The following is a 25572-nucleotide window of genomic DNA, read 5'->3' on the forward strand; positions in this document are numbered from 1 at the left end:
CTCCAATTTTTATTGGAAATATCCCTTCTGTTGAATCCTAGAGCTGTGTGTGTGTGTTTCACAAATAACCTACAGTTTCACTACTTTACCCTCTGGGACAGTCACTGTCATTCTGGTCATATTTGTATTACAAAATGACAAATTCTTGCATTCCTATATTAATAGTTAAGGATTGCTCACAGGATCATTCTTTGGCACAGAGTTCAACTACAATGTATAGCCTGTATCCATACTATTAAACTCCTAATCCTACAAAACAACATAGTAACATCTCAGACACAATGCCAAGGAGAAAAGCCCCTAGTATGTAGTAGCTGTTGAAGCGTGTCTGGGAATTGTTGGCATGAGCAAAAACAAGGCCAGGAATAATACTGAATAATACCATTCCAATATTGTCTGGGAATATTTCCTGACTCCATTTAATTTACCAGACTAAATATAGCCTTTGTGATCAACTGATACACAACTGGTTTTCTCCTTTTTCATTTCCAGATAAGCAATTCCTAGCTGATAGCAGAAATTCTTATTGGTCCCTGAGAGTGTAGCTTTACTCTATTGATTTTCACCCCCTTTATTGCCATTATCTCTAAGCCATCCAGGTCTTTCTACGTGACCTCTTGGTCTTCCTCTTTACTGATGATTTCATTAGCTCATGTCAGCAAATTTAATCTATGAAATATTCAATGCCATCAGTCCCAAGTCTGATCTTTGAGAATCTTTACTTCAATTCCTTTTCAGCCCACAGTTTTCACTGTCAACACAATATGTTAGCATTACAATTAGAGTCAGTTTCTTAAACATTTTACATTCTTCTACTAATCCCTATTCTCACCAGCATAACTAATCATTTCCCATAGTGACACCACGTCAATTATTTTAGTGAGGTTCCAGATTAGATCTGCTCTATTTTCCCCATTCAGATAATCAGCTATCTTATCAAAAAAATGATAGTGCTATGCTGGGGATATCCCCAACATATTCAAGGATTTATGAGCACTGCTAAAACATTTGTTCTTTCAGGGTTGGAGGATGAAAATTTCTGGTTCCCTTGGCATAAATGAATGAATACACACTTTCCTTCCATCTCACATGTGGAATTCTCAATCTATTTGAGAATTCACAGTCCCATAAACCTGTTTTGCTTCTGCCCCACAGTTCAGTGTGTTGGTCCTCCCAGAAAAAGAATCACAAAGAAGTCAGTGGAAATAAATGGCAAAAGATATACCAGTATGAGGTTTCAATTGTGTAGCTTTATGTTGTCTGAAATTACTCAGACAGGTTTAAGAGAAAAACAGGCTTCTGTGGTCAAAACTGAATTTCAGTAATCTCAGTTTACTAAAAATTTGGCAAGACGCTTTCCATTAAAGTGAATAGGTGATATATCTTTATTCATTTGCTTGAAAGCATATGCAATTAGGTATTCCAGAAAGATTTACAATGATTGCATAAGGTATAATTCCCAGTAAGAACATAAAGACATTGAAAAGATGTTAAAGCACTGATTGTCTAAATATACTGAGTAAATGGCATTTGAATGAACACTTATTGAGTGCCAGGGACACTGTTTACTTCTGGTATGTTTTATCACGTTTTCTAGTATTCTCGCTGTAGGGGGAGATATCAGCAAATTCTTTTATCTAAACCAGTTAGTGCACCATTAGAGTCTGCATGGTTAATTAGGCAGATAATATTACTGTCATTATCTTAATGTTAAATGGCCATTAGAAACAGATGGCATTAAATTGAAAGGGCAAGTGGCAGTGGGTTAAAATATTAAGCCTAGAGCTGAGGCACAGTCATATAAGTCCATTAGCAAGGTACAAAACATTGCAAATTATCTTCTTTTAAGCCACCCACCACCATCACTGCCTTCTTTTAAAAGAACTAATCTCTTTTAATCAGACATTTTCATATATTTCATGGGTAATTGCATAATAAAGTAATTGAAATTACTCCTATTATTAAACAAAACAAAACAAAACTCCTGATACTTATAAGCAATTACAAAACTGCAAAAATATTGATGTGAAGAAGTACTAATGCTTTTAAATTTCTCTAATTTCTTGGACTTAGAGTGTATATGTACTTAGATAGTAGATAGCACAGGCAAAGTTTTTTTACATAATGCAAGTACTCATCCTTGGCTATCTGTTTAGGTAGACACACCACCCTATAAAAATAGGGGGTTATATATATATCGAATAAACCAGGTACAGCTATAGTTTTCTGAATTCAGTGTTTGAGATAATTTCACATGAAGCCAGCTTCCAATTGGTGAGTTTTTGGGAAAATATTCTCTTTTGCACTCCTTTATGCTACATTTATCTATATACCTATTATTCCCAGTTAAGTGAAATCTGACTGTATGTAAAAGGGTAGCAAAATACCACTTCAAGTACTATTCAAATGTCTAGGGCATGGCCATAAATTCCATCCATTAGTACAAAAGGAATCTGCATAGAAGTAGTGGATTTACTGCAGGAATATGCAGCAGGCATGCTCAAGCCCCTGTGCAAGGCCTTGACATGAGAACTGGGTGGACTGAAGTGGAACAAAGGGTTTCAGCCAAATAGTCTTCTCTGGATTTGAATGCAATCCTATGAGAATAAGCATGATTCATTCAGTAAGGACAGTATGATAGTATAGATTTCATTGCTTCTCTTGAGGATGAGGGTTTCATCTTATATGGTTTTAGAGCTTAATAAGCATAATGTGGTATGCATTATTAATATAACCATAGTAATATCATGTAACTACAAAATATGACTGTTATACTTTACGGAGAAAAAGATCAAACCAGATTCTGCGAGAGTATTGTTACAAAACTAAACGAAGATTGATTTACCTTATATTGCTTCTGGTTAATACATGCATGTACAAAGTGGCTGTTGTTTCTTCCTTGGCAAATTTCAGCTCTCCAAAGGCTCATATCTAACTATTCAAGACGTTTTCTCAGTCTGTAACTAGTACAAAATGTGTTTATGATATTTCAGAAGTTACAAGCCAAAGAGGCTAGAGAGGTAAACTCTAAGAACTGCAAGGAACTCTCAGATCAGCAGAATTTAATATGATTCAAGAAAAATTTGTCTTGTCTCCAGGTCAGTGTTGACAGTGCTTCAGCAAAGCAGCTAGAGAACATGAAACCTCTGGGAATACCATAGTTACTGACACATAAAACTGAGATCATATTGTTAATAACCACCCTTTCTATTTTATTTCTCTTTGTTGTTGTTAAAGAGTTAGCTCTAGCAAAATGATATATTCCTTTCCTGTAAGTCCCTTTGAAACTGCATTTCCTCTTTCCAGGCTCAGTCTATGACCTCTGACTTGGAACTTCAGGACTGAGTTGCTGTACAGGGCTCTTTCTATTGTGTAAATCTGTGACTGTATGTGCCTGTACTACCCAGGACAGTTTTATTCTGTTCTTATGGACAAAAGCAAAATGCTCCAAAAATGTTCACAGCACCAAGTCTAGTGTCTCTGAGGTGAATGGCCAAACTTTCGGTCATTTCAACAGATTGTGAGGAAGCCAGTTAAAATCAGTGTCATACCCCAGGAGGGCATGCAGCTCAGGATCCTGCCTTTTTTTCCTACAAAGCTCTTGGTACATATGTTTATGTGTATCTATTTCAGTACAGTAGGTGACAGAACTGGAAGATATTTTCTGGTGCTTCATATCAAGTCTTCCACAATCACAGATAGCTATATAACAAATACATCATTCAGTAATGTCCCTAGGCCCTACATACCATCACACCTATAATGCCATAAAATATTATCAAATTTTATGATAAACTAAAATAGTGGTTATTGTAATAAAACAGCAGAATCCACTACTGTAGTGCTATCAGAGAGCGAAGAGCAGATGAGATCAATAATACCACCAGTACCCTATATCCTTGCACAAGAAAGATACATATTCAGTAAAACTTAGTGTTGCTCTGAGGATGTCACAAGCCTATACTGTAGAGGAGAGTAACAGATTATATTCTACTTTAGTTTATAAACACAAGTTAACTTCAAAGCTTGTAGAATTCCATGAAGTAATGTGTCTCAAAGGCTGTATCATTCTGAAAACTCAAATTGGTAGAATTTAGATCTAGGCACATCCTTAATTGCCTTTCTGAGCAGAAATCCAGATCTGGATAAGTATCATTATTTTGAAGGATGATCTGAATGTAAATATTCTGGAATGTTGAGAGACCCTTTAAACTTCACAAGTTTAGTATGAATAGTTTGACTCAGTTGAAGCTGTATTAAGTACTTCAATGTTACTGTTTTTCTCTCACATTTCAGGGTGGTTTCACTCGGAAATATTCTCTGAGTTCCAAAACTGGAACTCTCCTCCCAGAGTTTCCAAGTGCTCAACATCTTTTGCTTCAAGGGTGCGTTTCTAAAGACAAGGTAAAATATGAGCTACTTCTCTTCTAACTTACAGATCAAAAATTGCCACAGAATGTTTCTTCATATCTTAGCCTTTGAGGTATTGACATGAAAGAGCCAGAAATGTCCACAATCAAACAGAGGTGACTGATTTATAGAGGGGGCAAACCTTTACTAACACCGATTAACTGGCTCTCCACTGGAAAGGTGGTTGAATTATTTACCTATTAACTGACCTAGTATTTTACAAACTGATGGTATGTAAGACGGGGAGAGCTAAACAAACAAATAACTCAGAGTTGTATTCATTCCAAATGCCTTTGGATTTAAGGTAAATTTTGTTCTGATTAGATCAGAACAAATAATTCACAACAAATAATTAGGTGAACTTTACACTCATTCATTAATTGTTTGAAAAGAATCAGTGAAAATCTGACTGTATGGGATTTTTGAGATTATCCTAAGGGTCAGTTAGAAGTATTTCTGTAGTATGTTCTATGTCTGACTGATTGCATATGTGTTAAGTCTGTGTTATATTTCTGATCTGCTAAATTCCTGAACTGTGCTAGACATCTTTCTGGTACAAATTGTGAACTCTCCAGTTTAAACACCAGTATGGGTCCTGATGGTGGTTGTCTTGAGATACGTTGCTTTAATGATTTTTGTTTTATAAGCCATACATTGCTTTTAAGTTTGTTCTGTAAAAGTAGTGAAGCCCGGGTTTCCTGATGTGAAAAACTAAACAAAAGGAGCCATCTGTAGAACACAGATCTTAGGTGGAAATCTTACAGGTTCTAAAGAAAGCCCAAGGACTGGTGTCCTCAATAGTGTACATCACCTGCTGCAGTAGACTACATTAGTGAGTTGACTTCTCTCATATATACAGTGTTCTCGTAACACATAAATCTGAGTAGAATTTGAGGTTCCTACAGATCCAATACAACATTGTAAGAGAAACTGGATTTTACCCCTCCAGCAATGAACAAAAAGATAAAACACATTTTGTCTTCATTTTGAATTGTCAGTGTGCAGCTGCTCTGGTGTTGGGACCAGGTGACCCAGGGGCCCAAGAGAGCCTGTTGTGGGTGATTTCCTCTGGGAACAGACTTCTGGAATTACAAGGAAGCTGTGGGAAGAGAGATGAATTTATGTGTGTGTCTTCCTCTTTCTCCTTGTTACTTTTTCCTCATTCCTTGTTCTTACTTCCTGTTTTCTTTCTCTATTGTCATTCCCCTCACTCAGCTTATCTGGCCAAGAGTTATTGAAATCTCTCCCGCAGTCCACACTGTTATCCCTTTACTTACAGTCCCATCACTCAGTCCCCTAAATTAAGATTCATCCAAAATACTATGATTACAACAATATTTAAAGCTCTAACAGAGGACAAAAGTTAAATGACCTTTACAAGTCTTTAAAATCAAGGAAATGCCTAAGTGAACTTTAGATACTCTGTTGAAGTATCCACACATGAAGTTAGACTCCTTCATTAAAGGTTTTAAAAATTGTAACTGATTTTTCTGGAGATTGCATAAATGTATCAGTCTGCACTAAAACAAATTGATAATTTCTGCATTTTATGTTTCTGAAGAAAATAACCCAAAATTCAAATTTTTCATAACCCCCCCCCCCAAAAAAAAAAAAAAGCCTCATAATGTTCTTGAATCTCAGCCTTTACCACTGTTTTTCAAAGACATGTAGCTACAAAAGCAGCTGTGAAAGCCAGCAAAACACATTCCAAAGAAATCTGTATGTGAGACCTATTGAAATAAAGCTGTACTAAATTCATTCAAAACCTGGGACTGGTTTGCTGGAGAAGTTCACAAACTGTAACAAAACTTTTCATGATTCTACACAGTAAGAATGGGTTTGCTAACATCCATCTTTCTTTCCTTCAAATATTTAACAAAACTCTTGTTTTGTAACTTACTACAAATTTTAGGACTTACTGTAATTTTTTACAAACTCTTGTAATATCTCTTCAGGGTTATTAAAATAAGGGAACACTCCAGTCAGATAAATTAGCCTGATGAGATGAAAAGGAGTTCTGCTTTTTAAAGTTCAGTTCGTGTAAGGCAGTGATTAAACTTTGACCAAATGACTGGCAGCTATTTTCTCATTTGTCCAACTAGATGATGTTTCAGAACACTCATAGACGCCTATAGTAGCCTAATGATTAACTTGCACTACTCTTTAGGATTAATCTTAGCTTTCAGAAAGTGAATTTACCTTGCCATCTGACTGGCTAATCTAGCTATTGTCTTACTTTGATATCCACATGTTCACATTGTATACAGGATTCAAATGCTCCAGTTCTGACAGTAACATTGAGACTTAGAGATGTGGATAAAAAAGAGAGATGAATGATGTCATCACTTCAAGATATACAGACCCTACTTGTAATTATGCATTGTAATACAGTTTATATTGTATGTTTAAATTCTAGCTACAGAAAGCTACAGATCACTGTAGCAAGAAAGGAGAGAGGGCTAAGAAACTGTTTAATCTTTCTTTCTTCCAAAATAGGTAGATACCCTTATCATGATGTACAAAACACACTGTCAGTGTGTCCTTGACAATGCAATTAATGGGAACTTTGAAGAGGTAAGATTGCTTGAATACACATTCTTGGTATATATGCACAGGCAGACAAGAAAGCATTGTTTATGTCCATGATTCTGGTTCTTTTAGATTCAGCATTTCTTATTACATTTTTGGCAAGGAATGCCTGACCATCTTCTTCCCCTGCTCGAAAATCCTATCATTGTTGACATCTTCTGCGTTTGTGACTCAATTCTGTATAAGGTAAGTTAGGTATTTAGTTCAATGGATAATCTCAGCCATAGTATAGCTTTTGTTTGTGAAAAATAATATCAGTTAGAATATCAGGATGCCATGTTATATAGTTAGAAAGATTGTCATAACCTCTCTAACATGTTTGACAACTACCTGTCAATGGGAAGAAATAATTAATGGCATAATAAAAAACACCTAGCAGTCAAAGGAAGAGAGTTGAGGCTGTTTAGCACCTACTACCTTACCGTCATACATTTGTCATTCTTTAATGTACAAAAACAGGGGAAAAATACACAAAGGAAAAAAACAGGTATGTCTTAGAAACATATCAAGCTATAAAGTAAGAAGGTGATTAGCACTGAAGATCATAATTACTACCCTGGAGATGAGTCATTAAGCCTCATTTACTTGTAGAGGTTATATTGTACCTTGTGTTTATGAGGCTTTTCCTGCTATAAACCTCATGTCCCAGTAGATCAATACTAACTCTACTTGTAATAAATATGTAAAGTGACAGAAGAAGAAATACTGCAGGAGCCCGAATTAGAAAATTGATAAGGTAGAATTACTCAAAAATCATAAATCTATCATTCTCTCTCTTGTCCATCTCACCATTTCTCACTCATAATCATGTTAGATATTCTTGGCAGAGCAGCTGCCAGAAAGGAGGGGGAGTACTACTGTATTTTTATCAAAGCATTTACAATGCTGGTGGAAACAGATTTTTGGAATATAATCCAACAACTTTGTCTCCTGCAATAAAATGCCCCAGGAGGGAGGCCAGTTGGCAGAGTTTTTTGCCAACACAGCTCCTCACTGCATTTAGCCATAAGAGATTTATTCTAAATCCTGAACACCTTCAGTGCCACATGCAGTATGGTAAAAGAATCAAACTGCTAATAGCTCTTGAGAACTTGGGAGATTACTGTAAGATGGGAGTGATAATACTTTATTGTCTTTACCAGCATGCTGCAAAGAGGCATATATGAGGGATGGGAGATATCTAGGTATATAATAAATATATATAATAAAGATGTTCCTATCTAATAGTGTTGAGAGAAATCTGGACAGTAGGTTGAATGGCTTTATTCTGTATAAACTCCCTGTCCTTATCACTTTGTAATCTAAGTAGATAAGACATTAATGAGTAAATAGCCAGTGGAAGTTTGCTATCATTTTCTGTTACCTTTTTAAAGGTCCTTACAGATGTACTCATCCCTGCAACAATGCAAGAAATGCCAGAAAGGTAGGTATAATAACTCCATATTCTGATTGCTAGGCATGTTCCACGAAGATATAGAGTAAATAGCAGAAATTATATATCCTAAAGAAATTTTCTCACCATATTTATGTTCATTTTTATAACAGTAGAATGTGTATGACAAAATACTGTCAGCTTTGAGGACAGCTATAGAAGTAGAATGGCCTTAAAATGATAGACACTATTTTAATATCCCATTTCAGTGTCTTGTTGAATATCTTGAAATATGTTTCTTCTACACTAAAACCCTAGAAGAGGCCCTGCACCTTCCCTACCCCCCCCACTACACCCCCAAAATAAAGGCTCACATTGTATAAAGATACTTTTTTTCCAGAATATTTCTCAGGTTTATGTCCTATGCATAATCATGATATCTAAGCATTATTTTCGGTAAGATATTAATAAGAGGATTGTTATAAATTACCTCTGAATCTTCTCACTTTTCCTTTTTTTTATTTGGAGGTTGTTATGTTTGGAGTTATATGTCTAAGACTTCAAGCTTCAAATATTGCTAAAAGTTCTTGGATTTCTTATGGTTTATTCTTAATGCTAGTGGTTTTCAACCTATTTCTATTAGCATGTGGCTTACTTTTTTTTTTTTTTTTTTTTTTTTTTTTCTCTCAGAGTGGGTACATATCAAAATATAGTCAGTTTTAGTCTTATGATGATCAGACATCTGTTTCCTTTCAGGATTACCTGAGGAATAATTCACAGATCTGTCCAGAAGCCTGTGTATCACAGACTGAAAACTTTTTTTTTTTTAATTAATGTTTCTCTAAAACACATTTTTTGTTGTAGTTTACTGGCAGATATAAGAAATTTTGCAAAAAACTGGGAACAGTGGGTTGTTTCTTCTTTGGAAAATCTACCAGAAATCCTGACAGATAAGAAATTGCCTATTGCACGAAGATTTGTTTCTTCCCTGAAACGACAGACATCATTCTTACACCTAGCACAGGTAAAGAGAATAAGACTTATACATCAGAAAATTGACAATTACATTCAGTTCATCTTGCTGGCTAGGAGATGTAATGCATCGTTTTAAATCTTCAACATTAGCCATGAAAGACATGCATCTTGCCATTTTCAGCACGTAAGAAAGAAGAGGACAGAAGTAGATCTTATCAAGACATTCTGAAATTCAAAAGAAGTAGTAGGAAAGAGAATAAAAAGAGAGGAAAGACTGTGGTTATAGTGAATTACTGTCATGGGAACTTTAGGCAATCATATGATAAAGTGGAATTTTTGATATTTGTTCTAGTTCTAAATGGGAAAATATCAGATAATCCTTCACACCTAGCAAAGTTTCACTGTCTTGCCCATTATGTGAACTTACCTCTTTTGCAGTTTGACTGAAAGGAATGTAAGTGATAGGTAGCTGAGTGCTCCAACGCTAAGTTGGCAGGATACAAGTGTCTTCAATTGGGAGACACCTCGTAGGATGGTTTGTTGGATTGTAGAAAAGGAAACAGTACCTTTCTGGGAGCTTAAATGCTAACAGCTTGGGCTTTTCAGAGTGTAGCCCTCATGAATAACTGTAGATACACTATGTATTCACCTTGAGTTAGTTTTCTGTTGTATAAATATTAAGACAGACTTGTGTGTGACATTGTGAAAATGAGCTGAAAGGAAGGCACATTAGAAAAGCATCAGAATTCTAATGGAAGAGAAACATTATCACATTTGACCTATGAAATAGCCATGAAAAGACAACTCATGATTCTTCTCTGAGAATTCTTTCAAGCTTCTCAGCATTTTACTTGTTTTCTCTTACAGATTGCTCGGCCAGCCCTGTTTGATCAGCATGTGGTGAATTCCATGGTGTCAGATATTGAAAAAGTTGATTTGAATAGTATTGGCTCTCAGGCACTCCTTGCAGTCTCAGGGAGCACAGATTCTGATGGGGAAGTCTACAGTGAATGTAAGTCCATGGTGATATATTTGTAACATTAAAAGAAATCTATTCTTTCATTCCTTGCCATGCTACTCTACTTGAAGATGGACTGAGAAAGGGCACAGTGATACCGCATTTTCTGATCTAGCTCAGTGTTAACATTAGTTTAGGAAAAGCAATTTTTTGTCCTAGTATATCCTACAAAAATAGAAGCTTGCACTGGGAAGTCATCCTGGGTAGATGATTTTAAAGAGTTGTTGAAAAAATATTTTTCATGTCAGTTGCTAATTGTAACAAAATCCCTTTTGAAGTTTTGTCTTGATCCTGTGGGGATATTAGCAAAGATTCTTGAAAAATGTCTCAAAAGTCTACAGTAATTATAGCTTAATTAAATAGATACTTGAGCTAGTTTACTTTTTTTTTTTTTTTGACTGAAAGTTGATCTTTAAAAACCCATACAATTATCTGTGAAGTGTAATAGCTATTTTCATAGACAAAATAGAATGGAGTAAAGTACAAATTCTGAGGGTGTGGTTTTTGTTGTTGTTGTTATTTTTTACATGTTGCTATACATACCTATTGAAAAAAAAAATAGGAAAAAAAGAAAAAAAAAAGATTTATCTGTCTTCTACTTTGAAAATATAACTTTTGTCATAGGAAGCATGATGATCAGAGTTTGGAGAGCTGAAAGAAGAGCAATAGCAATGTGTCATCTTCTAAGGAGTGTTACTTTGATATGAAAGTTTGTTCTCTTAAATAATGGTTCAAAATCCTATTCACATTTTAATTCAAGTAGTCCATTTCCTATTTCTTCTGTGATTGCTTTCTATTTTTCTCTTCTGCCACACCGGCTAAGAAAAAAAAAAAAGGAAAATAACCGGTCTTTCAGGCACTTTCTCCCAAATGGGAAGTAGGGAAGTTAGCTTTACATTATATTGTGAGAAATTTGTAAAACATAAGGAAAACCTTAAGACAGTGTATAAGTCAGCCACATCACAAATAGATCTGTTCTGCTAAACTTAGCAATAGATAATTTTTCAAGACTGAACCTAAAAATGAACGGAAATAGTAGTGTTTTGTGGTTTTGTTTTTTTTTCTTATATCTTCTTGTAAATTTATACTGAATCACAGTAATGCTAAAATAATTAAAATGTGTGTGATAAATGTGCGTCTCTTTACTTTGCTGAATAATTATTCATTTCTTCACTGCTCTAATTCTTTGCCTTTCCTTTCCATGCTACAATATTGTCATATGGCTGGTGAGTGGCTTTTTCTCATGTTCAGAATAGCATGCAATGATATGTTCTCCTTTTTACGTGGTAGATGACTCTATTACAGTGTTCCAAGAACTGAAGGACCTTCTAAAGAAGAATGCCACTGTGGAATCATTTATTGAATGGTTGGATACTGTGGTTGAGCAAAGGGTTATCAAGGTACCTGTCAAATATTCTGCTTGACTCAAGACTAAATTCTACTACCCTTATTCTTGATACAGTCCTTTAACTATGCAGTCCCACTAACTTTCTATGTGGGACTCTCATTTCTACTTCCATATCTTCATAGTGACCAGGGTGTTCTTCATTTGATGTGAAAGGTTTCAGTGCCGTTAGTTCTAATTAATCATGTTGAGTGCTGTTGAAAAAACGAAGTCAGTGAAAAAACTATGTTTGTGAAAAAAATATGTATCTTAACTAAAACATGAAAGTCAACACTGTCACAAGCTCTACATGGAAAAAAAAATAACTTATCTGTGCATGCATGCGGAATTACAGGGGTAGTGCCCAGTGAATAAGGTGAGCCAAAGCTGTTCTTTAGAAAACAGATCTTTCCTTCATATTATTCAGATGGTAGTGCATGTGGTATAGGTTAGTGTAGCAGATGGTTTCAGAAGTAGCTAACCTGCAGAAGGATTTCTACAGAAAAAGATGAAAGCGTTTTTAGCTTTTAAGGTGCTTAACTTGGTAATTGAGACTTTTGGTGGGATTTTTTTCCCTGATTTACAAGATGCTTTCTCATCACAAGTATTTTATATGGATGTAGTTATAAATGATTACACTATGGTTCAGAACAAAGTGAGTTCTCAGTTATAGCTCAAGGAAGAGATATTAACCTAATTTGCAACACTAATTAATGTAAAGTAGCAGAAAGAAATGTTACACATGATATTGCTTACTACTAACCCTAAAGACTGGTCTTCACATCAGGTACTGTTCTGTCTGGAAATTAAATGTTATCTTGATATGAATGGGTGCAAGAGGCAGAGGCAATGCAGTTAGCTTTGACTGGCTTGCAGAAGAGTTCCTCTGCCACCTACAGAAGTGGGCATGTCATTTTCCCTTTCTTCACCTGTTTTCCCAAATTTCAGTGGAGAGTCATATCTTCTTTCTTTCTAAAGCAGTCTGAATTTACTAATATTTACTGTCATATGCTAGCAGCACAGTGAGGTGCTTTGGGTGAGTCAGGGCAACAAAACCCAACCAAGTCTTCACATGCACTTGCCTAGACACAAAATTCCCAGTGAAGCTGAGCAATCACAGCTTGTTTTAGAACTGACTGATTACAGTCCAGAATTAATTCCACAATTTTAAAACACAATTCTGAATAAACAGACCAGGCAGAAACATTGAAGCCCTCTCCTATTCAGCATCTTCTATTTAGTACTGTATTATTAAAGTTAACAGGTATGTTTCTTAGCATTGTTTTCCTGTAGTTAGGGGCAAGAAATACCAGCAAGTCCTCAGGAGTCTAGATCTACTAAGTAGGAGCTAATCATTTACAGAACATTGAATTACAGAGACTAATTTTTGTTCCCTGTGGAATAACATGGCACTAGAGGGTGTTTTGTTGTTGTTTTTGTTTTCTTTTTGCTCTGTATACCCATATATTTACAGAACAATTTGCCATCTTCAGTATTAGAATGTAAGCTAATTTATGTTTTCAGAGCACAGCCAGAACCCAAGTGGTAAACAGTTTGCTTCATCTAACATGGTCAGAGCTCTACTCTGTTTACACTGTAAAGAGTGAATGCTGCTGTTTATCACTTTAGGACATGTGTTATGAAAACAGTTTGATTCAGGCAGCTTGATCTACTCTACCACATTAGCCTGAGTCAAGAACTCCTTGAACTCTCAAGAATATTCAATTCTCCTTTATCCTCTCCTATGTAGAAAGCAAGTTAGCATACCTACAATATTTCACTACTTCTGTCTTTCAGGCAAGCAAGCAAAATGGGAGGTCATTAAAGAAGAGGGCTCAAGACTTTCTTCTAAAATGGAGTTTTTTTGGTGCTCGGGTGATGCATAACCTAACTCTAAACAACGCATCAAGTTTTGGTACCTGGACTTCGTAAAAACACTCATATTTTGTACATAAGTGCTGGCATTTATCTACCTTCCACTACTTCCTCAGCAGAGAAGCCTGTCATAGTCTAAAGATTCTTTGATCAAAGCCACAAATACTGTGTAATGTGCTTTTCAAACTAACATTTTACAGTAAATGGTAGCAGTAACTTATTGGTGATCTGTGTCACATGTTCATTTTCTGAAAGTATTTTTCTTTTGAATTGTTGTTTGATACTGCTTTGCCATTTAAGAGCTAGAAGCTGTGTTTTGATATGGCACTGGAGCTATAACTATGTATCTCAGTAGAAGACTAAAGATTTAAATTACTAGTTTTACATGTGGACCAGTTTGGTAAAACAAACAAACAAACAAAGAAACAAAAAATTGCTGTTCTTGTGCAGGATTTGTTTTCATAATAGCACAATGAATTTGGTAGGTTGCTGGTGTTATTTAATTCTGGGTTCAGCAGACATTTAATTCGACAGTATTTGTGGTTTTAAAAATTAAGGTTCACAGGTCCATCCTTAGAAATGTTTGGCTGGGGAATTCTCAGAATATTTTTTAAAATAGAAAATGTTAGAGAAAATTAAATCAATTTTAAATCCAGTACATCATTTCCCAAGTTGTCTTTGTAGTTTTAGGTACATAATTATCTAAAATTCAGAGGCTATTTGAAATAGCTGTAAGGACAGACACATTTTTAATGTCATATATCCTTGAAATGAGGCCAAAGACTTCACCGGTTATTGTCTGGTTATTTAGCACAAGGCAAACAGAAATAGAGAAGAGGCATTCTGGCAGACTTCAGCCTTATCTAGCTCCACTGTGTGCCCTCTTCAAGTATAAAGCATGTCTCACTTTCATCAGTATTTTTCTTTGATGTAATTAGTGGTCAAATAGCCTACAGGACAGTAAACAATTGAGCTAGGTGGGCCAGTGCAAAGAGAGATTAGAGCTAGAAGTTAGGCACTATTCCTTGTTGGTCTTGCCAGGTCATTTAAAGTCCACAATTATTTGTTTGTTTCACCAGCTTCTTGTAGAGTGGTGAGAGATGGTCACAAAGATAACTCAGCTACTCTCTCTCTCTTTCTCCTCCAAAAGGTTCTTTTCATTTGGTCCGCATGCTACTAGATGAGTACATCCTGCTTGCCATGGAGACACAGTTCAATAATGACAAAGAACAAGAACTCCAGAATCTACTAGACAAATACATGAAGAATTTAGGTAACTAGAGCTTGTTTCTTTTGAATGTGTTCCTGCATTTTTAGAATTTTGCATATTTGTTGAACTTTAAGCAAAAGCAGCCTTACAGTCTTCTGAAGGTGTAGTTCTACGTGACATTGTCAAATTCACCTGAAAAGGTTGTGAACATTCACTCGGCAATTTATTCCCACTGTCAACCATGGTTCACTTAATAATGTTCTGTGGGAATGTGAATACACAGGATTACTGAAGTGATCTTGGGTGCTTCAAACACTTTAGTGGATGCAACTGAAGGACCACAAACTGCAGTGTGAAAAGAAGTAAAATAGAGAGAGCAGGAATTCTCAATCCAGTTTTTCTGCCAAAGCTGAAATATGTAATTACACCTTGAACTAGGAATGTATTAAATGTTAACAAAATGTGAATGTCCCTGCAAGACTGGAACACAAGTTGGAACCCTACTTAGCATCTGACTGAAGTATTTACTATGTGAAAGAAAAACAAAAAGAGCTTAAAATAGTATCTTATATATTTTCCAGCTACCAGGCTTCTTCAGAATTAGACAGTTTGAAGACATATGCTCCAGGTCTTTTATAAGAAATGGATCAAATTCTGGTTCAAGTTAATCCCCCAAAATGCAATGGAACTCCACTGGGTTCTGTTGAATCACTTTTGATTGACATTAACATCTGTAATCAGTTCTCATGTCTTTGATTGTTGTTACTCTAAATCTGCATTTTGCTGCAGGAAACTTGCATAGGATTTATCTGAGAGTAGATGGATGCACTTTTTATTTTAAATCATCCTTCAGGAAATTCCTTGTCCTGTGTAGCAATTGCCTTCTCCTTGAACGCTTAGGTGAAGTGCTTGAAACCAGAGGGTGAAGTTACAGTTTCCACTGGAAAATAGCAAAATTTCCACTGATTTTATCAGTATTCTGCAGAAAAATGAAGAACAACCGAGTATAACAAATGCTTTTTTCTATACGTCTGTATGAAAACAAACAGACTTCAAGCATTCTAAAACTCCAATTGTTGATTCTTCAGGCTGAAGTATCATGAGCCTTAGCGTAATTTGCTTGACTTCATTGCTGACATTTATTACAAGGAAATAAATTTGATCCATGTCTTTACTATGATGACTTCAGTAAGGAGCTGATAACACCAACAGCATCTATTTTGTAGATCTGTGGTCGGGGAATATAATTCAGACAGTTCCTCTGGGAAGATCAAGAGTAGAGCATATTTGTTTTTGACTGCATGCAAAAGATGGAGGCTTCCCTGGGTTTTAAAATAAGCAAGTGAAGTCATGAACAGATCAGGCAGTTCATGTGCTGCCTATATACTAGTGTTTAATTTATGTGCAATGAGCGCTCAAAACAGCCACCAACACTTTTCACTTACTCTTCCAGATGCAAGCAAAGCCACCTTCACTGCATCTCCCAGCTCATGCTTCCTAGCAAATCGTAACAAAGCTGCTCCTCTGACCGGTGACACTTCAGTCAAAAATGAGTGCCTAGCAGAGCAAACCTATGTGTCCTTGTCAGCTAGCCAGCCCAGCACTGTACCTTCAGGTCTGAATCCTTTTGCCACAGGAGACAGTGAAAATATGCAGCTGACAGGTATGTATCTGTTCTCCTAATCTCTCTTTCTCATATTTGCTTCTTACTCTTTCAGACTACAGTATCACATTACTGTAAGAGTAACAATGACCATATGTATTTCTGAGGACCTCTAGTAAATAACATTTCATGAACTCATCTTCTGCACTGATTCATGGAAGGGGGTAACTGTAGAGCCCTGCCAGTAAGAGATCCTCTTGGTACAGTGGTAAAAAATATCCTACATGTCATAGCTTGATGAGGTTCTTGTGAGGTGTGAACCAACAACATCTTGAGAGCACAAGGCTTGTATCTGCTGGAATTTCACACTGAATGTGGAAGCCTCCAATCTGGAAAATGAAATTGGGAAGTTTCCTAGCCCTAAACCATGAATTAAAGAACCAGCATTGTATGAGTGGGAGCCAATGCTGTAAAGGTTTCAGATGGTAACATGCACTTCACCAGTGGATTAGTGTCTTAACACATTCCGTGTACTCAGCAGTACTGCAATAGTAACACTACTGATGGCTAATGTTTATTATTCCAGGTCAGATGGAGTTGTCTGAAAGCACTGGTCACCTGATGACTCCACCCATTTCACCCGCCCTGGTCAGCCGAGGAAGTGTTATCAACCAGGGGCCGATGGCTGTGAGACCTCCAAGTGTAGGCCCGGTGTTATCCACACATTCACAGTGCTCTTCCTACTCAGAACCCCTTTATCAGACTTTATCACAAACTAATCAGAATTACTATGGAAACAATTCCAACTACCAGGCTATGTTCAGAACTCAGGCCCATTCCACGCCAGGAGTTTACCACCACAGAGCAGAGCACAGCCGATTCAATGCATTAAGTGAACAGCAGTTCTCCAGAGACTACTTCAACAACAGTTGTGCTGTATCTCCATACAGTGCCAGATCTCCTTCCAGCTATGGTCCCTCATCCATGCCTCAGGACACTCACAGTATGCAGTTTCTGAATACAGGGAGCTTCAATTTCTTGAGCAACTCAGTGTCTACTTGTCCAGGAGCAACTTATGCCCCTAATGCTTCCAACGGTACTAATATATACAAATATATTTTATTTTTCTCTTCTGTTTCTCTTTCTTTGCCGGAGTGAAAGAATCTTTCTATGCTTTCCCCTATGGAAGCATTTTTTCTGCTCTTACTTATACCTTCCCATTTTCCACTTCTTTGATGGCACACATAGATTGCAAAGCAGCTTAACGAGCTACTTCAGGATTTATTTTCCTCTGGGGAATCCTCGGTTTGCCTCAAATGCCTCTGTTGCACCTATGTCAATCTTCTTCTAGTACCATTGCTGTGTCTTGCACAAAGGAAGCAAAACCAGGATGCCTTTGTGATTAGCAATCTTGTGAACAGTCCCCAGAACACCTACTTTGAAGCAGAGCAGGCATAAGATAACTTACTTTGGGGATCAGCATAGTGGGCCATTCTAATCACGGGGTCAAGATGGTGAAAGAGAAATTAATAAAAATTTGCATTAGCATTAGCTTGAGACTTTGGCCCTAATATTTCTCATTCTTCAAGTGTAAAGTTGTTGCCACAATCTGCTTCAGTGATATAGTCAGCAAAAGGCCACTCTCTTCTGGAGGAAAGACACAATGGAAATATTGCTTATATATGAAGTTTTGTATGCTGTATTACCATGCAGAATTTCTATCCATGTATATTTTCCTTGATTGTCAGCTTCAGAAGGGAGCACTGAACTCCCTTCCATGAGTTCACATGACTGATATGAGTCCATACAGTGTCTCTTCTCTCCTCTGATAACAGGCTACTCTTTAATTCTGAACTTAGAATGGAGCTGCAATTCTGTGCTGAAAGCATGACTGCACTCCTAGGATTTTTTACTCCCTTGTTACCTACCCGTCTTTTGGGTCAATCATTGCATGAGCTACTGATGTTATTAGGCTATACGTGTACATAAATAACCTTATTCTTGAGGGATTCAGCCAATAATTACCTATTCCTTTATTTTCAATAGTAATTTCGCTCTGCTGTCTTTTTTTGTCTTTTTTTTTTTTTTTTTTTTTCAATTTCCTGTCAATAGGATATTATGGAAACAATATAAATTATCCAGAATCTCACAGACTTGGATCAATGGTTGATCAACATGTTTCTGTAATCAGCAGTGTAAGTAGCATTCGATCATTGCCATCATACAATGATATACATGATCCACTGAATATCTTGGATGACAGCGGAAGAAAACAAACAGGCTCATACTACACAGAGTCCCCACCTTCTATTGTCTGTCGGACTCCTATGCGTAAGTATATCCAGTACTGAGGAACAGCTATGAACTGTTTGGCATCTTAACAAGTGCTGAGAGTTAAACTGTAGCTCACATACACCACATTTAAGATGCAATATAGAGATGAAACAGCTAATACATCCACCTGGAATGTACCATAAGATATTGTTTCCTTAAAATTGCAGGGCAGTGGGTTTAATAACTCTTTGCTCCTGTTAAGAGGGCTGTGATATGTTGTCCATGAGGATTGTAATGGCTGGCCTGAACTGCAGGAAAATTGATATTAGGAAACATTTTCTAACTGTTAAGTGAGCTAATAATGAAGTGGGGTCCTCTAAGGGCTCTTTATGATCCTCTCTGTCAAGCAGATCAAATGAACCCTACGTCAGGGAAGTTTACGTACATATTTCCTGTAGTATACTCCCTTTCTGTCCTATGCTTCAACAACCATGTGCATTAGGCAAATCTCCTACTGACAGTGAATTTTAGGTGAAATTACCTAATTTGGTATGTGTATCAAACAAATGGTAGCTGAGTTTGCTTTTATATTGCCAAAGTGCTTACAAGTATTGCTTGGAAGATGTAAACTAGGGCATAGCCTGTTCATTTCTCCTCAAGGTTACCTCTTTCTACTACTTACCTGTTAAGCATGCACAGAAGATCAGTCATTACTTGAAATTTTATGTCTCTGCAAGAATTCAATAGTCAGTTCTTTTAAGGATGCTAAAGAAGGGGAAAAAGACAGCACCATGCTGAAGGGATTGTGCCCACCAAGCACAGTCTGTGTTGTATTCTGTGTTGATATGTTCCACGTGTTGACAGTGGTACCATCAGTGAATATGGACCTGAATGATGCAAGATATGGAATAATGAATATAGCAAATGTAAATAGCTTAGCACTAGAAGATGGCTTATACTCAGCCTGTAATTGTCAGGCCTGTAGCAGGATTTTTAGCTGAGTTCATTGACATGTGATTTTGACCTATACCCTGATGGTTTGAGGAGCCACTGAAGAAAAATTATAGAAGTATAAGTAAATTGAGTGAAGTGTAAGACTGTTGAAATTTCAGTCCTTCAGATGATGCACCTGGTAGATAAGTGCTTCCATCAGATTAAATTGTACCGTGTTTTTTGTTAAATAAAATAGATAGAAAACTTGCAGTGATGATAACCTTTTTTCCCCACAGCTTCAAACATGCAAACCACATCTTCTTCCCAGTGTATGTATGGCACGTCTGGTCAGTTCCCTCCTCAAGAAAATATGGAGTCTCATGGCCCACCAAGCAGAGAGATGGTATCATCTTTACCACCAATCAACACAGTCTTCATGGGAGCAGCTGCTGGGGGAACCTGAACTGGGACAGACATATCAGTGCCTTAAGCTTACTTTCCAAATTCAGACATGAAGGCTATGATGACAATCTTTTTATGCTGATGAATTAGAAAAGTATTATACATAGGTGTAAAAAGAGCCATTTTAGAGATACTAGCACCCCTCCACATGGAAAAGAAGCTATATTCAGATTGTGTCGTGCTTGTGAATCACTCAGGATTGGTTTCATTACAGCTTTTAAGCCAGAAATTCAGGGTGAGCATAAAGAACCAGTGATTCTTGAAAGCAAGACTAAGTTGTAAAGAAATGATTACATCTCTTCCTAATTTATTAAAAATGCTATTTTAGTCTTTCACTTATATCTTTTTATATAAAAATGTTTATTTAATGCCTGTGTTGCTCATTATTTATTAGGACCACAGAGTAACTGTTTACTTTCTCTTATTTGACAAAATTGTCAAATGTATGTATCCTACCTCCTATGGAAATGTTTACAAGGTCAATTTTTACTGTTTTAAATGAAACTAAACAAAATTCTTTTTTTTTCTTTTTTTTTTTTTTTTTTTTCTTTTTTACCTGTGTTGTGCTCTGGAAAGTCAATTTCAAATGTCTAGTGCCTACTTGTATAAGTGAAAGTCCTCAGGAAATAAATAAAACATATTGTGGGATTTTTTTCTTTTAAAATGGACCACTTTCTCTTAAAATAAAACCAACAAAACATGCGGATATTATAAGCTAAATAATTTCAGTGGCCTGCTACTGTAGCGGGATAGCTGAAACAAATGAAACTATGCCACAAAATGTCATGGGATTTTGATATTACTTGTAGTATGAGCAACAAATTTCTACTGGTGGAAATCCACAAAAAGATGTTCATTGACTTTCATGGGTATAAGATAACTGTGTATATTCAGCCCCAAAGTAGTAAAGATGATCAAAAAATTTTGCAACCCTCCAGATCCACTGTTTTAATTACAAATATTTTACAAGTGCCATGATATTCTACATATAAATAATTCATTTATGTATTTTTTGAAGAAGCCAGGTGAAGAATATTTACTTAATGATATTGAAGAGGACAGAGAAAAGAATATACATATAAAATAAGCTTCTTGCTACACATTCATGAAACTACAGATGTTATTTTATAATCAGATGGACCCAACATTAGATTTAAATTTGAATTTAAATGCAGCCTTCTGAATTGAGCCTATTTAATGTCCATGTTCCTTCCATGTTTTCTGTAATGAAGAGTCTGACCACAGGGGGAAAAAAAAAAAAAAAAGTAATAAAGAACATTGATAGGGTTTGCTAATGAATAATTCATGATGTGAAATATTTGATGCAGAATTGAGACACCATAGTTCAGTAATTAAGATGAAGACTCCAGCTCAATCGCTTCTTAATTCAGGGTGAAGTCTTATGTTGCAACCAAAAATGCTCTACTGATGCAGGAAAGTTTTGGTTTCAACAAAAATTCTCAATGATATTTTGTGGTAATATGAGCAAATATTTATTGGGCAGGGCTTTACAGCAAGTGAAGTAACTACTGCAAAAGAGTTATTGCTTCATAATTATTCAAAACAAGAATAAATTCTCCTAAATTCAGGATCTCCATCTACACTGGTCAACACAGATTTCATCTGTTGTTAGTGCAAAGATCCCTCCCATTCCAAGTGGGATAAAATGGGGAAGGGAAGTAGAAAGGGAAGAGATATCCCTGTTCTAAACTACTTGGCTCCCTCTGCTGACAAATGGCACGGCCTAATTACTTTAAACTGGAAACTCCTAGATCATTGAATTTATGAGAGTAAATATGTATAATTTAGAGGAAGTAGGCAACCACTAGCAGAGGGGGTTTTAGTCCATCAGGTCCTACATAAAAAGCACAGTTGGTGGCATATAGTGACTCATATGTAATTTATATGCGTCATTTTCTCTTTTTTTTTTTCATGTGAGCCATTTTGCATTGGGGCTTTTTTTTTTTTTTCTTTTTTTGGGTGGGGCATAAACTACATTATCTGCTCTGCTCTTTATCTGAGATAAGAAACAACAGCCTTAAATGTGCCGATTCTCATGATGGCTGCAAAACTCAGAGTACCATGAAGTATCACACTGTTGTAAATTTCAGTCCATTATAAACAACAAAGAGCAGGGAAAAAAAAAATCTAATATTCAAATAGCCAGTTAAGAGGAGTCTCTCACAGAGTCACATAATAAGGAAAAAACATGATAAATGTATCTAACAAAACCAAATGAGAAATGTCCATCTTATGACCAGTTCAGTCAAATATGTGGTTTGATGAATGGAGTAAGTTTTATCTGTGGGAAACACAATCACTCACAGCTTTTGGGGATACCCCATGGGAAGATTCTTACTTTTGGATGTGTGGCAGCATTATAGTAAAATAACATTAAGAATTAATGGAGTGGCCACTTGGTGCTCTGCATTACTCAGTTCAGTTAGTTACACTTTTGTATATGCATTAATATATTGTTTCTAATATATGCATGCAAGGAAATCTGAGATTTAAAAAAAATGTAGATATTGATCACAACCAGTGTCAAATGAATATTACTGAAAAGTGGATCTTTTTGGTGTTTGTTTTGTTTTTCCATGAGAAGGAAAAACAACAAGTGAAATCCTTCTGATCTATTTGCCAATACCCTATATAAAGTCTCAGTTAGTTTTGGCATTAGGGTTAACTTCAGGGGTTGGGTCAACATGGAGTTGAGACCATGAGTAAATATTAGATTTAGAAGCATCAAGCTCAGCTTAAAACTGCTGCTTACAGAGACTCACAAAATGTGCTTAGTTCTAAATGAAATAAAATACAGACCTAATCTATTAATATAGATTAATCTATTAATATAGATTAATATTATAGTTAGAAGTAAAATTTACTTTGTCAGAAAGTGGTGAAATGTGCATTTAGCAGGGACTGTTGAACTCATATGAAACCTGTTTCCAGACCAACAACCTAGATATAATTTTTTCAAGGTCTAGTCTTAAAAGTAAACTTCAAGTTGATTTGAAGTTTACATCTGGAGATGAAAGAAGATGGGCCCTTTAGGTTAAAGTCAGGCCTAGAAGAAACTTTCTAAGTGAGAATAACTTGAGGAAAGCTCTGCAGGAGGATCTGGATAGGCTGCACCGATGGGCTGAGGTCAACTGCATGAAGTTTAACAAGGCCAAGTGCTGGGTCCTGCACCTGGGGCGCAATAACCCCAAGCAGAGCTATAGGCTGGGAGAGGAATGGTTGGAGAGCTGCCAGGCAGAGAAGGACCTGGGAGTGATGGTGGATAGTTGGCTGAATATGAGCCAGCAGTGTGCTCAGCTGGCCAAGAAGGCCAACGGCATCCTGGCTTGTATCAGGAACAGTGTGACCAGCAGGGCTAGGGAGGTGATCGTCCCCCTGTACTCAGCTCTGGTGAGGCCGCACCTCGAGTACTGTGTTCAGTTTTGGGACCCTCGCTACAAGAAGGACATCGAGGTGCTTGAGCGGGTGCAGAGAAGGGCGACGAAGCTGGTGAGGGGCCTGGAGAACAAGTCCTACGAGGAGCGGCTGAGGGAGCTGGGCTTGTTCAGCCTGGAGAAGAGGAGGCTCAGGGGCGACCTTATCGCTCTCTATAGGTACTTCAAGGGAGGCTGTAGCGAGGTGGGGGTTGGCCTGTTCTCCCACGTGCCTGGTGACAGGACGAGGGGGAATGGGCTTAAGTTGAGCCAGGGGAGTTTTAGGTTAGAGGTTAGGAAGAACTTCTTTACCGAAAGGGTTGTGAGGCATTGGAACAGGCTGCCCAGGGAAGTGGTGGAGTCACCATCCCTGGAAGTCTTCAAAAGACGTTTAGATGTAGAGCTTAGGGAAATGGTTTAGTGGGGACTGCTAGCGTTAGGTCAGAGGTTGGACTCGATGATCTTGAGGTCTCTTCCAACCTAGAAATTCTGTGATTCTGTGATTCTGTGAGGCTCTAGCTGATGGAGACCATATTGTCAACCACAAGTCTGAGGCTGGCACAGGGGAATTTAAAGTCATGGCTGGGGTTCAGGCCAGCCAAAACAAATGAATCTGAACTAATTATGAATTTAAGATTAGTTAGAGCCTTAAAATTACTAAAAGCCACAGACACAGTCATTAGCTTCATCTAAGAGTTGGAATAAAAAGCTAGGCCTGGATCAGTAACAGTGTGAGCTAGGATCAGTGTTAAGTCTAGGAGGCATTCCAGAAAAGGGAGAGCAGCTTCCAAAATGTGAGTCTTGGAGTAAATTCTAATGTTATGTCTGGGCTAGTGACTGGCTTTACACTTAGATAGGCTTCAATTTAGGACTGGGGTTTAGATTACCTTAACCTGGTAAACCCAAATTATTTGCAAGCCTGAAAGAAGTAATCAAGCCAGAATAAGGGTCGTTGTCAATGTGGTAGTTTAGCTATACATAACTGACAGGGTATAAGCTTAGGTACATGTATATGGTTAGATTTTGGTTTAGGGTCTGATCTTTCTGAAGTTTTAATACAGGACAGACAATATTGACGGAGGAACTCAGTCTATTCCTGGAGCTGTAAAGAGCTTTTAAATTAGTTTCAAGTCTATTTTACTTAAACATTCATAGAATCATAGAACATAGAATGGCTTGAGTTGGAAGGGACCTTAAAGATCAACTAGTTCCAACACCCTGCCATGGCAGGGATGCCACCCACGAGATCAAGATGGCCAAGCCCCCATCCAACCTGGCCTTGAGCACTTCCAGGGATGAGGCATCCACAGCTTCTCTGGGCAACCTGTGACAGTGCCTCACTACACCTTCCAGTGAAGAATTTCTTCCTAATGTCTAATCTAAATCTACCCTCATGTAGTTTAAGACCATTCCCCCTTGCCCTATAATTATCTACCATAGTAAAGAGTCCTTATCCACCCTTTTTATAAGACCCCTTTAAGTATTGAAAGACCTCAGTGAGGTCTCCCTGGAAGGTCTCTCTTCTCCAGGCTGAACACCCCCAGCTCTCCCAGCCTTTCTTCATAGGAGAGAGAAATGTTGTTTAAAGGAACCATGTAGGTATTTTAAGGGAAAAAGCTGAACCTAGATATAAGTTACTAAAGTCAGCTTTACTGAGATTTGGGGATATTGCTGCAAGGACCCACCTGGTTACATTATCCACACTTGTGTGCCAGATCTGTCATGAGCACAAATTGGAAATCTAATTGCACAGGCAGCCATAGAATTTTGATTGTGGCAAGGGTATTAATAGGTTAATGTTGCAAACAGAGAAAAATGTGTGGATGTGTAAATATAATATCAGGAACTGTAAATGGATGCAAAGGAAAATATCAGAACAAGAAGAGAAGTTGATACCATAAGGTCTGATAAGCAGTGTTCCTGGGGAGTTAAAGCAGAGGTCTGGAGAACAAGAAAATTATTCTGGGTGTTTCTCAGAAGATGAGCATAGCCATGAAGAATTACAGGATCAAAGAAAATACCAGGTTTGTTTG

General features: G+C 37.1%; 1 protein-coding gene across 1 annotated transcript in view; it reads left to right on the plus strand.

Annotated features, from left to right (window-relative positions):
* Window positions 1-20106, plus strand: part of RFX6 (regulatory factor X6) — a gene marked incomplete at both ends in the record, with an annotated part of 34432 nt that extends 14326 nt beyond the window's left edge. Inside the window, 13 exons of the mRNA XM_082756505.1 lie at window positions 4297-4404; window positions 6907-6984; window positions 7072-7185; window positions 8373-8422; window positions 9236-9395; window positions 10214-10358; window positions 11670-11764; window positions 13546-13663; window positions 14774-14896; window positions 16287-16496; window positions 17023-17532; window positions 18549-18767; window positions 19940-20106. Of these exons, the coding sequence (XP_082612631.1) occupies window positions 4297-4404; window positions 6907-6984; window positions 7072-7185; window positions 8373-8422; window positions 9236-9395; window positions 10214-10358; window positions 11670-11764; window positions 13546-13663; window positions 14774-14896; window positions 16287-16496; window positions 17023-17532; window positions 18549-18767; window positions 19940-20106 (2097 nt within the window). The remainder of the gene's footprint in view (window positions 1-4296; window positions 4405-6906; window positions 6985-7071; window positions 7186-8372; window positions 8423-9235; window positions 9396-10213; window positions 10359-11669; window positions 11765-13545; window positions 13664-14773; window positions 14897-16286; window positions 16497-17022; window positions 17533-18548; window positions 18768-19939) is intronic.
* Window positions 20107-25572: the final 5466 nt, after the last annotated feature.

Source organism: Aythya marila, assembly GCF_965140915.1.
Source record: "Aythya marila genome assembly, chromosome: 3".
NCBI lineage: Eukaryota > Metazoa > Chordata > Aves > Anseriformes > Anatidae > Aythya > Aythya marila.